Here is a 15374-nt window from a genome sequence, read left to right as displayed (position 1 = left end):
GTCCTGGCCCACCAGGGTCCCATGGGGCACAAAGAAGGGGGAGCCCAGATCAGAGCTTGCTGTCAGGTGCTGAGCCCTGTGCAGTGGTCATGGAGAACACACCATTGTACTGTTTGATTTACCTCTTGTTTCAAAAGCTTTGTGCTGTCCCCAAGCCCTTACCTGGATCTAAGGGGTCAGATAGAGGGAAATGAGGGGAAGGGGACCTTTGGGAGAGGGCCAAGAGTGTCCCACTTGAACTCTCTGTGTGGGAGAGGAGCAGCTGTCTCCAGGCCTGGGATCTGTCTACATCCCTCTTGATCTTCCCATGTCCCCCCTGTGCAGCCCCACGAGCCCCAGCATGGCTCATGACTCAGGCAGTGACAGTGTGGTGACACACAGTTGACATGACAAGCCATCTCCAGTTAAATGCTTTGGGTTGTTTACAGTTCTTGGGACCCAGGCTCAGCCTTCTCACAGCCTGGGCTTTCCTGGGCATGAGTCAAGGGATGCCCTCCCCTGGGACACCCCACTTCCCCCCCACCAGATGTGGGAGAGCAAATCAGGGTTAGAGGATAAAGCCCTGGGAAAAATTTCCAGCTCCTGGGTGAGACTGCACAAGTCACGTAAAGAAGCTGTGCCTTCATCCCAGCAGGACCAGCAGCCAGGACCCTCCATGAGCAGTGTGTGGTGGATAGATTGAGCGGCAGAGCAGCACGGAGGGCCCACGGTGCCTGTATCTGCATCCACAGGTCCCATCGGTGAGATGGGGTCAGACCTGACAATGCATCCGTGGAATGAGTAGAGTTGCAGCAACCCTGTGGCAGAGTGACACACAAGATGGGACCTGCCACCCCCAGTTCCACATCCCCATGGATAAAGGCAGCATTTGCTCTCCCGCCTTTGCCCTGCTTGCCGCCAAGCTGAGCTGGCCCCGCATGGGGGGACCTCCCGGGAGCTGGCGGTGCCCCCGGCTCCTCGCGGCATTCTCCGGCGGAGGATGTGTCATGGCCCAGCCGCTTCCCTTCGGAAGTCCCCGCCGAGCGGCTCTGGGAGGGGGTGATTCACCAGACCCTCCTGCCCTCCCTTCTGCACGGCCTCCCCCGCAGCCCTGGCAGCGGCCCCGGCGGAGCCCCAGGCAGGTCTCCGACGCCGCTCCCGCCGTCCGAGGGAGGGGAGCACAGCCTAGCGGCGGGAGCGGGAAGTAACCAGGATAACGGTGTTCCCTTCCCCGAGCGTGCTGCGGGGCACTGGGACCGACCCGGGGAGCCGCTGCAGTGGTACAGCCTGCCCTTCCACAAGGTCCTGTACCCGGGTCGGGGTGATCCCAGTACCTGTTCTAGCTGAGTGGGACGGATGGATGGATGGATGGATGGATGGATGGATGGATGGATGGATGGAGAGCAGTCCTGCAGAGAAGGACCTGTGGATCCTAGTGGATCAAAAATAGTATATAAGCCGGCAATGTGCACTTGCAGCCCAGAAAGCAGATCGTGTGTGAGACTGGAAAACAAGAAGCATGGCCGGCAGGGCAGGGGAGGTGACGCTCCTGCTCCACTCCGCACCGTGAGAGCCCACGAGTGGAGTGCTGCATCCAGCTCTGAGATCCTCAGTGCAAGAGAGGCATGAACCTGTTAGAGCAGGTCCAGAGGTCACAAAAATAATTGGAGAGCTGGAGCACCTCTCCCATGAAAACAGGGGATTTGGGGTTATTCAACCTGGAGAAGGCACAGGAATATCTTATTGCAGGCTTTCAATATATAAACGGGTTTATAAGAAAAAGGGAGAGAGACTTTTACTCTTTTTGCAAGATGTGATAGTTTTAAACAGAAAGAGGTGGTAGGGTCCCACTCTCCAGCAAGGGGAAACGCGTTAACAGCGGTTTAGGAGGAGCCGAGGCGTCCCCTGCCGGGGGGAGCGAGAACCTGGTGTCCAGGCACCAAGCTGGGAAGTCCTGTGTCCGGGGCTCTCTTGCTGCCCCGGCTGTGGGTCTGACCGGGGCAGGGCAAGCGAGAGAGCTGGCTGTGAGCAGCCATGAGATGGCGGCAGGTGCTCACGCTTGGCTGTCCCAGCCTGGGGTGCCTCAGGGGTGTCTGCAGGCACAGGAGTGCCTGGGTCCCGGCTCAGCTGGCAGAGAGCTCACAAGGAATCAGCCTGGAACCCAGTGTGGAACACCCCCCACTTCCCGGTGAGGCAGGACCAAGGATGAGAACAGCCCAACCTGAGGGCACAACCTCCCTGTCCAGGACCTTGAACCCACCACCCGATAAGGGTGGTTAATGATCAGCACTGGGGTGTCCCAGCCAGAGACATGGTGACCGATGCTCCAGGAGGGACACCTGGACAGACCACTGCCCTGCCCCACCGCCCCAGAATCTGGTGCCAGTGCCAGGCTGGCCAAAGTGGACATGTCCTGCGTCCATGGTCCAACACCACCACAGCAGGATCCTGCTCATGGGCTGGACAGCTTGGCCTGCACCAGGACCTGGTGCCATTCTCTCCCTCACATGAAGACAAACGAAACCTGCCTCTGGTTGTGTTGCCAGCAGCCACAATGGCCATACTAAGGTCTCCCTACTGTAGTCTCAGCTGGCAGCACCTGGAGGAAGTGCTGAGAGAGGCCCTGGGACATCTTAGACCCAGCTCCCCAGGGTACCATCCTGCACTGCTGGGGGACAAGGCAGGCACAGGGGGATGACAGGCAGGGGACAGAGGCAGGGCAGAAGAGCTCAGTCTGTAAGGGCAAGCAGCCCTGAAGAGCAGGCCCAGTGGTGAGCCTGGTGCTGATGCAGGGTGCAAAGAGTCTGGGATGTGGTACTCAGTGCCAGAGTGCAGTGCTGGTACTGGCACACGTTGTGCCATGCCTGGTGCAGTGCCCGGTGCCAGTGCCTGGTGAGTAGTGCCCATGTGCCATGCCCAGTGTGCAGCACCTGGAGCTGGTACCAGTGCTGGTGCCACACACTGCGTTGCACCGAGGGTGCTGTACCTGCTGTGCCATGTATCAGGGACTGGCTGCCAGCTGCCTTGTGCATGGTGCCATCATGCATAACGCATGGCACCACGCACTGAGTACCACTGATGGCAGTTCCGAGTACCTAGCAGCCGGTGCATGGCATGTGATGATGCTGAGCAGTGTCCAGCGTCCAGTATTTGGTGCATGGGATATGGTACCCGGTGTGCTGTAACGAGCATCCAGAACACTGCAGCCGGTATCCACGGCCCGGTAGCAGGAGTGCAGAGGCGGCACAAGGTGCGCGGTATGCACTGCCCGGTGCCGAGTGCCCGCGGAGCAACAGCCGGTACCCCGTACCCAGTGTGCAGCAGGCGGCACCGCAGCCGGTACCCGTTGCGCAGCGCACCGGGTGCGCGATTCTCGATTCGCAGTGCGAGGTACCCAGTGCGCCGTGCCCGGTGCGCGATGCTCAATCCCCCGTGCGCGGCGCCCGGTGCCGGTGTCCGGTTGCCGCCCCCGCACCGCCCCCCGCACCGCCCCCGGTGCCGCCCCACACCACCCCCGGTGCCTCCCCGCCCCGCTCCGTCCCGTGCGCTGCCGACGGAGCATGGCGGGCCCGAGCGGCGGGGCCCGGCGGCTGCTGCTGCCGCTGCTCCTGCGCCCCCGCCCGCCGCCCTGCAGCAGCCCGGGACCGCCGCGCAGGACCGGGGGCTCGGCGGCGGCGGCGGCGGCGGGGCCGGCGCGGCTGAAGGGACCGGAGGATCTACCGGGGCCGGGGCTGCTCCGGACTTTCGTCTGGCTCTTCCTGCGGGGCTACTTGCTGCACACACACCGGCTGCAGGTGCGCCGGGACAGTCCAGCCCGGGGGCTGCGGGACTGCGGGGGTCGGGGTGCGTGGGGGCCTGGGGACCGTACACGGGGGCGTGGGGGGGGGGGGCTGGGAGAGGTGCGTGGGATGGAGGGGGTTCCGGGTGGGCTGCAGGGTGGATGCTGTACCCTGGAAGGGTTTGGGTGGGATTGGGTGCGGGCTGGGGGCAAGGGGAGATGGGCTCCAGGGAGGGGGAGAGCCGCCAACAAGTGATGGCAGGGAGTTGAGCGGGGGCGGCAGAGCAGGGAAGCGGAGGGCTGGGAGGTGGGGAGCACCCTGGCATCGTGGGTTGGTGCTGTGGCCAGCAGTGTGGAGAGGGGCAGCAGAACCCAGTGACCCCGGGACAGTCCAGCCAGCCCAGGGCTGGCCCAGCATACCCAAGACAGCCAGACAGTCTTAAGGGCAGCGATTCAGGGACATCTCACGGGGTCCTGGCATTCCCAGGCTCCCAGCTGTGACAAGCTGGAGGGGCAGCAGTTTGGGGGGCATGTGACCAGGGAGGTTTTTGGGCAGATGATACCCAGGCATGCAGGGGAGGGATAGACAGGGGTGTTTGTTTTCTTCTGTCAACACTTCCTCATTCTTCCGATGAAGCAAGCGATGGGCTTGGCTGGCTGCAAGCCAGGCAGCATCTTACAGCACTCTGGAGCTCTGACCGGCCAGAGAAGCGTGTGGGATCAGGCCTCCCTGGCACCTCAGTGCACCAGACACTGCTGGTTGGAGAAGGGGTTGTCACAGGGCAGTGGGATCTCAAGTAGTCATGCGAGCTCCCTTATGCTCCCTCCCACCCTTGGGACTCTGAGCACAGCCTGGCTTTGCAGAAAGATGCCCACATGCTCTGGAGGTGCCTTTCTCCAGATCCCAGCAGCTCCGGATTCTTTCAGCCCTGCTCTCCAAGGCATGCACTGTGTCAAGTCCTGGCTGCCAGCAGATGCTGGTGGGCAGGCTTCAACCCAGGCCACAGCTGCCCCATGCCCACTAGATGCCTGCTGTACCGGGGCGGCTGTCCCTCCCCCTCCTCCTGCCACCATGCACGAGGAACGTCTCCCTGTGGTGACGAATCCAGCTGAATCCAGGCGCAGGCTGCGATGCAGTCAGTCACCAAGGGAGATTGTACCACGTGCATCCCCGCAGCCACGGGGAACGGGGATCAGGGCTTCCCTGCGAGGTCCCCCTCAGCTCCCCATGCTTGGCCATGCTCTCCAGAGGCTCTGGCAGTGCCTGCCTGGGATGGCAAGCAACCCTGGGACATGACCCTGTGCAGATCCACTTGCAAAGGGGTGCCCAGCTGCCCCCAAGGAGGGGGGCATGGTGCTCCCTGGCAGGGAGGCAGGCACAGAACCCTTGGGTGCAGCAGAGGAGAGGGGAGCTGCAGCCAACAGAGCCCAGAGCAGGACTGATGCTGTGGATGTCTCCCAACTGATTTGTGAGCCTGTGGCCCCAGGGCCATGCCCTAGAGGTGACAGCCTGCTCTGGGAGCAGTCCAGTCATGCCCTGGCCTGGCTCTGCCCTCCTACTGCTGATCATTAACCACCTTTTTGAGTGGTGAGTTCAAGGACCCACTCAGGGACTGTTGTCCCCAGGTTAATCAGAGCTGGGGACATGCTGGAAGCGCAGAACATGGACCTGCTGATGGCTGCTGCAATGGTCCTGCATCTCAGCACAGACCTGTGCTTGACAGTTTTCCTTGTCCCTGCTGTCCTCTCTTGGTCTTCCTTCCCCAAAAGACCCACCAGGCTCCCTGTGCATCTCTGGGATGGGTGAGGGACATGCCAGTCTGTGCTGGGAGTCTGTGCCTGGTGTGCTTAGTGCTGGCAGAGGTAATGAGCCTGGAGACACCAGCCCAGGCCATCTGCAGAGCACTTCAAGGATGGTACCAGCTTGGAGAGTCAGGAGCAGGTGCTTGGGCTCAGCTGATGCTGGGGGGTCCATGGGATGGGTGCAGAGGGTGCTAGGCACGTGCAGGGCAGCACTGGAGCAGGGAGGGTCTGCCCCAGCCCCTGTCCCATTCACCCTGCTATGGTTTGTGCATTGCAGGTGATGTCCCGACGTCTTTACGGCCCTATCTGGAAGTCGACCTTCGGGCATTATAGGAACATCAACATTGGGAGCCCAGTGGTGCTGGAGCAGCTGCTACGGCAGGAGGGCAAGTATCCCATGCGGAGTGACATGGCCCTGTGGAAGGAGCACCGGGACACCCGGAGCCTGCCCTACGGACCCTTCACTGAGTGAGTCCTGTCCTGGCTGTCCTCTGTGGAACAGCACACATCTTCTGTCCCTTCCTAAGGTGCCTAGGTGGCAGCTTGCATTGCTCCCTCTCCTGCAAGCTGCATGTCCCCACCAAGGAGAAGGGCATGGCCATGGCCATGGTGGGTGGAAAGACCCCTGGGGTGGTTCCAGGCTGGAGTTGGGAGTGTTGGGACACTGCTGCCAGCCACTGCCCCCTGCCCATCCGTGCGCCCGGTGCTGAGCCTTGCCCCCATCCAGGGAAGGGGAGCGCTGGTACCGCCTGCGCCAGGTCCTCAACAAGCGGCTGCTGAAGCCCTCGGAGGCAGTGCTGTACGCGGATGCCATCGGGGAGGTGGTGTCAGACCTGATGGTGCGGCTGCGGGAGGAGCGGAGCCGCAGCCCCTCAGGGGTGCTGGTGGGGGACGTGGCTAACCTGCTCTACCGCTTTGCCCTCGAAGGTAGGGGGTTCTTCCCCCTCACCCCTGCCCTACCCCATTCTTCCCATCCCCCCGGAGGTCTGGATGCTGTCTGTCCCCTACAGGGATCTCCTATATCCTCTTCGAGACCCGCATTGGGTGCCTGAAGCAGCAGGTCCCTGCCGAGACCCAGCGCTTCATTGACTCCATCAACCTCATGTTCAAGAACTCCATCTTCGCCACCGTCCTGCCCCGATGGAGCCGCAAGGTGCTGCCTTTCTGGGACCGCTACTTGAACAGCTGGGACACCATCTTCGCCTTCGGTGAGCAGTGATGATGGAGACCCAGCATGGTGGGATTGGACTCCCTAAGGACACCCAAAAGTGGAGCAGTCCCTGGCCCCATGTCCTTTTGGCAGCCCTTGCTCTGTCAGCACTGGGTCCCACTCTCTGTTCCTGCAGGCAAGACCCTGATTGACCGAAAGATGAAGGAGCTGGAGGGGCAGGTAGAGCGCGGCAAGGAGGTGTCCGGCTACCTGAGCTACCTGCTGGCCAGTGGCAGACTCAGCCTGGATGAGGTCTATGGCAGCGTGGCTGAGCTGCTGCTGGCTGGTGTGGACACGGTGAGAACTGCTGCCAGGAGATCCTTGCTGAGCTCCCATGCCCAGAGGAACCCATAGGGCCATGCTCAGCCCAGCCCCTGCAAGCTCTGGCCTGATGGCTAGGAGGCTGATGCTCCCCAGGGGCAAACCCTCAGGGATCAGTCAGGACAGATACTGTCCTCTGCTCTGCTCCCTGACGTGCTCCCCATCCCACTTTCCTCTGTGCCTGCTGCCCCTCACCCCTGACTTGCCTGCACACCAGAGCAGGGGTTCTCTGGTGCCATACTGGAGCTGTGCTTGGTACAAGGCTGCTCAGGTACCAGCCCCAATTCTCTCGCTCCCCTTGATTCTCCACTCCCCCAGACCTCCAACACGCTGTCCTGGGCCTTGTACCACCTCTCCCGGGACCCAGGCATCCAGGAGACCCTGTACCAGGAGCTGAAAGCTGTTGTGCCTGCCAGCCGGTTTCCTGCTGCTGAGGATATCCCCAAGTTGCCAATGCTTCGGGCCATTATCAAGGAGACACTGAGGTAAAGCCCAACCTTGCCCCTGCCCCAAGGTCCTGGTCATCAGCCCCTTCTCCAGGGGGGAATGCACCAAGGAGGCAGTATGGGAGGCTGGATTTCAGTCCCTCAGGACCACATATATCCACCTTCTCCCTAGGGAGCTGCTGAGAAGTAGGGAGTGCTCCCCCTTGTCCTGCCTGCAGCTCTCTCCCTCTGGGATCTCCAGATGGGTCCTGCTCCACCATTAATTCTTCCCATATCCCAGGGTCTACCCCGTGGTGCCCACCAACGCCAGGGTCTTCTATGAGAAGGACATTGTCATCGGAGACTACCTCTTCCCCAAGAATGTGAGTGGGGGCTGTGGCGTGGGGATCTCCACTGCCCTCAGTGGGGCTGGGTCGGGTCATTAACCCCCGCTTACTGCCCTGCAGACTCTCTTTGTCCTGGCACACTACGCGATGTCCCACGATGAGACCTACTTCCCTGAGCCTGAGCGGTTCCTGCCCCAGCGCTGGCTCCGGGGATATGGCTCCCCCCACCACCCCTTCAGCTCCATCCCCTTTGGCTACGGGGTTCGCGCCTGCGTCGGACGCCGCATTGCCGAGCTGGAGATGCACCTGGCCCTTGCCAGGGTGAGTAAGGATCCCCACTCTGGGTATCTTGCCATGAGCTGGGATGGGGGCCCCAGGGAGTCCCCAAGGCACTGCCACTCCCCTTCTTCCCACAGATCATCCAGGCATTCGAGGTGCGGCCAGACCCCCGTGGTGTGGAGGTGACATCTGTGTCCCGCATTGTCCTCGTGGCCGACAAGCCCATCAACCTGGAGTTTATTGCTCGTCCAGAAGCCCCCTGACTGCGTGTCCACCCCTGACCCTGGGTGCCAAATGGAGAACCCCCACTGCCCCACAGGGAGGGGCAGGCAGAAAGGCAAAACCATCCTCTGCCCAGCTTGGGCTGGGGGCTCCTAGCCCCACTGTGGGGAAGAGGGGGAGGATAAGAGATTGCCCCCAAATTGCCCCTGGGGCACTAGTAGCCCCCTATCCCAAATCAGCAGGAGGCTTGGGGAACTGCCGTGCCTTTCACACCCTTCAGGGGGTTGTGTCCCCCCCATCCTGTGCCCAGCTGGGCTACGTTGGGGACCTGGGAACTCTGTGAGGGCAGGGGGAAGCAGGGAGGGGTTTTGCAGCCGTTCAGTGTCTCCTTCATCCTGTCCTTGTGTAGCCGTGCGTGGATCTGTGCCTGGAGCCAGGACATCTGGGTCTTTTCTGAACAGCTGACCTTGGCCTCAGAAGCTTCTCTGTTCCTCAGTTTGACCCATGCCTCCCAGGGGAGGGTTGAGTGTTGGCCAGGTTTGGGGTTTGCACCTCTCCCAAGGGGCGGAGCTGGGAAAGTGAAGCAATAACACAGCTCATCCCCAGCGATGGGAAGAGGCCTGTCACCACCCAGCACTGGTGTCATGTCCCCTGGCAGAGCCAGCCAACACAGGAGGGGTGTTTAGCACCCAGGACCTTCCACTATCAGCCGCTGTTCACTGAGATGCTGATATGGGGTCACAGGAATGGCAGAGCTTGCTCCAGACAAAGCAGGCAGAGAAAGATCAGCTCAGCACCCCCCATCCCCAAGTGGGGACATGGGACTGATATCCAGGGCAATCACAGGGGCTCAGACCTGGTAGCAGCCACAGGCAAGGGGTGCATTGCCTCTTACCCAGGGTCCTGGGGCATGGGACACCCTAATAGTGAACCACTCTCACCTTCCTACTTCTTGGACTGAGGGAAGCAGCAGGCAGAAACCTTGCTGGCACCAAGGCTGCTGTGCTCCCTGAAGGGCCCTCACACTACCACTGTAATCAAGGCTGCATGTTCTGTTTCCCTGTCACCTTGGCTCTACCCCCCTGTGCCCATGCCACCCTTGCTGTCATTCCAGGCTGGGTTCCCCAGCCCTGCCAAGCAGCCAGTACCCCCTTCCGAGTCCTGCTCTCTCCAGAGGAGCTATGCCCAGCTTTATCCTAGAAAGGCAAGAGGCAGTTTTTGGATCAGACTCTTTGTTACGACGAGGCTGAACAGACCAATAAATAAATAAATATCCCTTGCCCACCCCAAAACGTGCACAAGGTCCCCATGCAAGTGCCCATCCCGGTGCCAGCTCTGGCACAGGCTGTGCCTCTGCCAGGGAGCTCAAGCCCCATGTGACCCTACAATAAGCAAGCCTGTGTGTGCAGCTCAGCCTATGCTACCAGGCACCAGGCACAGATGGTGGGAGGGAGCAACAGTGGAAATGCTCAAATCCAGCAGCAGGATGGGAGTGGGGTGACCGGGTCTTCTGGGGCTGTGTGGGTCTCTGTGCCCAGCCACAGGCATGTAATGGCTCCTCCAGTACAGTGCCCATCAAGCATCACTGTGTGCTCACTGGCAGGAGGCACCCCTGGGCCCCCTTTTCCACACTTTCTGCCTCCCCAAGGCTGGCAGGATCTGGCCCTGGACTCAAGACGAGCCCCAGGACTGGGGTGAACAGGCAGATCCTCCCTGCGGAGAGCCTTCAGGCCAAAGCCTCCTTCTCACAGGCCATGCAAGAGACCCCCGAGTCAGACAAGACAGTGGCACTTCCTGGTGTCTTCAGAGTGAGGATCGATGGATGCCTGCAGGGCAAGAGAGCATGCGAGGCCATAACCCCAAAACAGTGCTGGACTGGGCACCCTGTGGCATTGCCCTCCCAACCCATCCTGGTGGACACTGGGGTCTCGCCTCCATTCCTGGCTTGAATGCAATCTCTGGGACAGGAGGGAGGGCAGCTGGCCTGGAGAGGGCCCCCTGCAGCTCCTGATCCAGCCACCCCTGTGGTCACCAGGGATGGGGTAAGTGAAAGCACCTTGACTGGGAAATGGGGAGAGGAGGGTTGTGTGTGTGACTAACACACACCACTCCCAGTCCCCTCCTGTCCAGAGCAGCTGGGCACTGCTGGGGGAACTGGTGGACACAGGCCTGTCCCAAGCCCATTCTCCACCACTACCCCAAAAAAAGCATCGTTACCTTTGGAAAGCAGCTGGGACCCAGGGCCAGCTCCCCCCTCCCCATTTCAGCCCTAAAGAGCTGCCACAGTGGGTGCAAGCACAGTGCCCGCCTATCACCAGTGAGGACTTGCCAGGCAGTGGGTGAGCAGAGCCAGCTGCAGGCAGTTGGGCAGCATGGTCCCAGTGCCACCTGAGAGTGAACCCTGTCCCTGGAGCAGGAAGTTTTGGGGCTGCTGCAGGTGGAGGGGTTGGGGGCCTCTGCCAGCCAGGGCCCATGGGTCAGCCGTGGTGCGCACATGGCTAGTCAATAGCAGCACGTCATGAGGGTGCAAGTGATCTGTCCCTTCTGTGTCCCCCGGGAATGGCACTGGAGGTGCTCAGATCGCAGGGTTTGAGGCGAGATTAAAAATAGACTTTTATCTTAGGGTGCATCACACCCCAAAACCCTCATCCAGCCCAAAGCCCAGAGACCTGCAAAACCTGCCTTCCACACACTGCTTGAATGGGAGTTTAGGGGGGCTGTCTTCATGGCAAATGTCCTCATCCTTCCTCACGGACACCAGGGATCCCCTGTGATTCTTGTGTACCCCAGGACAAGCAGCATCTGGGTCCTGCTGTCCCCACCTGTGCACCCAGCACTTCCAGACCCCAGCCCCAGCCTCCTTCATCCCCCAAGGCCAGTTTGGCTGGCGTGGAGGCAGGTGATCTGAGCAGGGAGGTGGCCAGGTGCAGGTGACCCAGTGTCAGGGAGGGAACAGGCCCACAGTGACAGGGGACAGCGCCTACCTGAAGTGGAGAGAAATGGAGAGTGCAAGTGGAGAAAGACGGAGCGCCGTGGGCTAAGAGTTAAGAGCATCGATACCTGCTGGAGTGAGCACAAGGGCCTGGAGGACGTCAGAGAGGGAGACAATGCCCCGCGGGTACCGGTTCTCATCTACCAGAACCAGGCGATGGACCTGTGGGTGCAGGCAGAGCATCATGGGCAGGCTGGGCAGCTGGCAGGTGTGGCTGGTGCCGGCACAAGGCACCCCAGCCACTCACCTGCTCCTCGGCAAAGCGGTCAATGATGTCCTCCATGTGCTCATGGGGGTAGCAGGTGATGACCCCCTCCAGGCAGATACTGCGCTGCCGCAGTGCCTCTCGCACACTGATGTCCAGGTTGTTGTAGGTCTTCTGAGCTGCCAGGTGCTGTGGGAGGTGTGACCCCAATGTGTCCTCACACCCCATTGTGCCAACGCAGAGGGGACACTGAGTGCTGGGGATGCACAGAGCAGATGTGCACTGGCATGTGCAGGACACTGCATTTGGGGTGGGTTTACACGGGCACAGATAAATGTGAACACCCCCTACCAGCACATGCAAGGGGCCACATTTTTGTCCAGGTGTGCAAACACACAGGGTACTCACAATGACATCAAACCGGGAGTACAAGCCAACCACTTGCCCTGCAAAGAGAAATAGTGCAGTAGCTGGGGAGGGGGCCTTGGGGATCATTTGCCATGTTCCTTACACACCCCAAGGGGCAGCCCAAGGGCCAGGAGAGGGCTTTTGGATGGGGATGGGGATGGAGCTGCTGACAGAGGGAAATGAGGGGGTCACTTTCCTCCTCCCCAGGTACCGGCATCATTGATGACGGGCAAGGCAGAGACACGGCGATCCACGAAGATCTCCAAGGCAGTGTAGATCGGGGCAGTCTCAGGCACGACAGCCAGGTCACGAAAGGTGCCAATGCGCAGCTCCTGCACTGTTTTTTTCAGGAAGCGTGGCTTGGGAATGGTAGAGCCCTGCAATGGGTCAGGGCAGGGCTTGGCTGGCATCTACACACATTTTGACACCTTTGTTTGTGCCCCTAGACACCTGCCATGTGTGTGCACACAGTCCCGGCACTCACAAAGATGTGGAGAAACTTGAGGATGCGCTTGTGCGTCAGGATGTGCAGGACATTGCCCGAGACAGGCTCGATGACAGGCAGGCGGTGGATTTTATACTTGATCAGGGAGTAGACAGCATCAAAGAGGCTGTGGGTGATGGGGACATCGTGGTGGGATAGGGCTGCAACACAGGCACACACACCCCCACCCCAAGGGGTGTACTCACCCCCAGTGGACAGGCTCTTACCTATTGCTTGGGGAGATGTAGACCAATGGCTTGAAGGAGCTCTGCAGGTACACCTCTGCCAAGGGAGAGAGGTGGAAGAGGGGGTCCTCCAGCCCTCTCATGCAGCCCCACAACCCCAGAGCTCACCTCCATGCCCTGCACAACATCTCCAGCCCAGTCACCCCTATCACCCATGATTTTTACCTCTCCATGTCTCAATCTTGTGCTCCTCCACCTCGTAGATTTGAACCTGAGGGCAGGGAAATGCTCTGTTCATGGAGGCTCCATGGGGGACTGAGGGCACTGTGAGACACTGCCCCCTTCCCCAGGCATCCCACCCCATCACCCTAAAAACAGGAATTACATTTTCAGTGCCAGGCAGAGGGGCAAGAAGCAGATGCTACCCTGGCCCAGAATCATCCCCTGGTCACAGTCTAGTGATGAAGAGGAGACCAGGAGAGGTGGGGACAGCCCCTCCCTGGCCCATGTATGCCCCAATCCCCCATGCCCTCCCCACCGCACTCACCAGGGGTGAGCGGTAGTAACGGTGTAGGATGTTGATGAAGTCGGTGATGGTGAGCATCCCTGTGGAGACACGTGGGGCTGGCAGCACTGCCTGCACCCTAACTGCCAGGCCAGGGAGGGGGCCAGGCAGCACTGCTGGCACTCACCCACAAAGCTCTGTGTCTTGCTATCCCAGAGTGGGGCAGCGCGCACCCCATTGGCCACCAGTGCCACAAAGGCTTTCTTGATCTGCTGACAGAGTGGAAGGGGATCAGGGGGTCCCAAGCCTGCTCCTCCACTACCCATCCCCACTGATCCCCCGCTTTGCCACCTCCAGGGAGATGTCGAAGACGACAAGCTTGCAGCTGGTGGGGATGGCATCATAGCAGCAGTGGCTCCGTAAGAAGTGCATGTAGACCTCGGCGTCAGGGCTCTGAAACTCACTTTCTGGGCCCAGCCCCAGTATCTCATTTCCCAGTGTGAAGGTGACAGATCTCCTTTGCCTGTATTCTTCCTCCTCCTCTTCCTCCTCCCTGGGGCATAGGGCCTCCGGGAACTCTGCAGGAAAAGCCATCCCAGCCCCAGCCAGTGAGCTGAGATGCTGGGTCTCAGCAACTTCCTGCCTGGGGGGAGCAGGGGATGCTCCCAACAGAGTCTCCCTGTTCCCTACTCCACAGGGGCAGCACAACAGCACTGCAGTTCTCCAGCCTGGGGTGCACTTCAGCTGAGGAGTGGGGTTGACGAGGGGTATGGGCAGGGTGGGCAGAGGACTGATGTACTCATCACACGAGTAAGGCAGTTCCCCCCTCCTACACACCTAGGCTCTACCTGCTACCCACCTTCCTCCTCAGGGCAGGAAGCAGTGTCCAGCAGCGCCACCTGAGAGGGCACACAGCAAGGAGGGGTCAGCAGGAGTCCAGCCTTTCCCCCACCCGTGGATGCTGCTTGCATCCACCCGGCTACTCCGGCCCACCCAAGCCGGATAGAGAGGACTGTCCTTTCAGGGTGGGGATGTGGGCGGGGCCTAGCCCCCAGTCCCCTCTGGGCAGCCCCCTGCCAGTGCAGGATCCCCAGAGCCTGCAGTCTGCATGGTGGCTCCAGCCCAGGGCACCCAGCTTGTTTCCCTGCTCTGGGGGGTCAGTGGGGGTCCCCAGAGAAGGGCAGGACAGGGCATGAATGGCAGGACCTCCCGCCTTCTCTCTCTGCTGTTAGAGCCCAGCAGGTCCCACAATGGCTCTGAGCCCATCCTCTCCCAGCCTCAAGGTGTAAATCCTGGTCTTGCTTCTTCCCGTGCCGAGAGCCTCGCCAGCCCCACCGGCTTCCCCCAGGGACCAGGTCGTCCCAGGAGACCTACAATAATGAGGGGGCAGTCCCAGAAGGGAGGTCACAGGGCCGGATGGCTGACCCCGTGCTCCCCAGTCCCCATGAGACTCTACCATAACACAGCAGCACGTGCAGAGGGAAGAGCAACCCCGGCCACAAACGTACCTGACAGAGCTAATGTTTACAGGCCACTCTAAAATAATGAAGGCACAGGAACAGGGACTGCTCCCTAAGGAGCCCAGAGCCAGCCCTGGGAAGGAGACCCTGCATACACGTCCCTCAACCCTTCCCAAGGGGCTGGGGACAGCTGGGACAAGGGCGTCCTTGTCCCCATGGCTCCATGTCTGTGGGAAGGGGCCCGCCAGCCCCCCATACTCCCCCACCTCGGGGATGGCCTGTCCCCGAGCGAGGGGCTATCGAGCCGGGCCCCCCACCCGGCCCGGCGGTACCTGGGACACAGCGGGGCCGCGGAGCCGCTCCATGCTGACTATCTGCGGGGCAGCGCTGCTATTCTGGGCCCGCGGCTGGCGTGGCCCTGGCAGATAGGGTGTCAGCGAGCAATGCCAGCCATGCCCCCGCCACCGCCGCGGGGGGGGGACACCGCCGACACGGCCACGCAGCGCCCACAGCCCAGGGCTGGAGGGGGGTGCCGCGGCTCCGGGGACAGCATTGGCCCTGGGGATCCGAGGGAAGGGGTGATGGAGGGATGGCTGGGGGCAGAGAGCGGGAGGACACCCCGCTCCGCGGACCCCCGTTCTCCAGGAGCGGTGCTCAGCGCCCTGCCCGCCGGGTGGTGCCCCCGCCCCATCGCGGGTGGGGAACACAGCATGTTCCATTCCCCGGAGGTGTTGAAGAAGGGCTGGGTCAAGTCACGGCTGAGAGGCGGCC

General features: G+C 61.2%; 2 protein-coding genes across 13 annotated transcripts; one reads left to right on the top strand and one right to left on the bottom strand.

The window, feature by feature from the left end:
- Nucleotides 1-3524: 3524 nt before the first annotated feature.
- Nucleotides 3525-8843, top strand: LOC127471221 (sterol 26-hydroxylase, mitochondrial). The gene is made up of 9 exons (XM_051787951.1): nt 3525-3773; nt 5838-6028; nt 6288-6487; nt 6571-6768; nt 6907-7067; nt 7410-7576; nt 7818-7899; nt 7984-8184; nt 8280-8843. Exons 1-9 carry the CDS (start codon nt 3540-3542, stop codon nt 8403-8405), a joined length of 1560 nt encoding a protein of 519 aa, XP_051643911.1. The 5' UTR covers nt 3525-3539; the 3' UTR covers nt 8406-8843.
- A 736-nt stretch (nt 8844-9579) lies between these two features.
- Nucleotides 9580-15088, bottom strand: PRKAG3 (protein kinase AMP-activated non-catalytic subunit gamma 3). 12 transcript variants are annotated; one of them, XR_007904593.1, is made up of 13 exons: nt 14936-15008; nt 14003-14042; nt 13495-13721; nt 13331-13415; nt 13186-13244; nt 12864-12909; nt 12681-12735; nt 12454-12580; nt 12181-12346; nt 11970-12007; nt 11604-11750; nt 11349-11518; nt 9580-10190 (listed from the first exon to the last, which is right to left on the bottom strand). XR_007904593.1 is itself a non-coding variant. In XM_051787949.1 (12 exons), the coding sequence occupies exons 1-12, from the start codon at nt 14966-14968 to the stop codon at nt 11402-11404; spliced, it is 1137 nt and encodes a 378-aa protein (XP_051643909.1). In that variant the 5' UTR covers nt 14969-15088; the 3' UTR covers nt 11334-11401. The 12 variants fall into 12 exon arrangements, 2 of the variants coding, with proteins under 2 accessions (XP_051643909.1, XP_051643907.1); XR_007904594.1 differs by having other exon boundaries at nt 13331-13412; nt 14936-15007; XR_007904592.1 differs by having other exon boundaries at nt 11604-12007; nt 13331-13412; nt 13608-13756; nt 14936-15088.
- Between the last annotated feature and the right edge of the window lie 286 nt (nt 15089-15374).

This window comes from Manacus candei, unplaced genomic scaffold, assembly GCF_025592945.1.
Source record: "Manacus candei isolate 608988 ecotype Guabito, Panama unplaced genomic scaffold, ASM2559294v1 h1tg000023l, whole genome shotgun sequence".
Lineage (NCBI taxonomy): Eukaryota > Metazoa > Chordata > Aves > Passeriformes > Pipridae > Manacus > Manacus candei.
The sequence above is the reverse complement of the archived record's forward strand: the minus strand, read 5'-3'. Positions and strand labels throughout refer to the sequence as shown.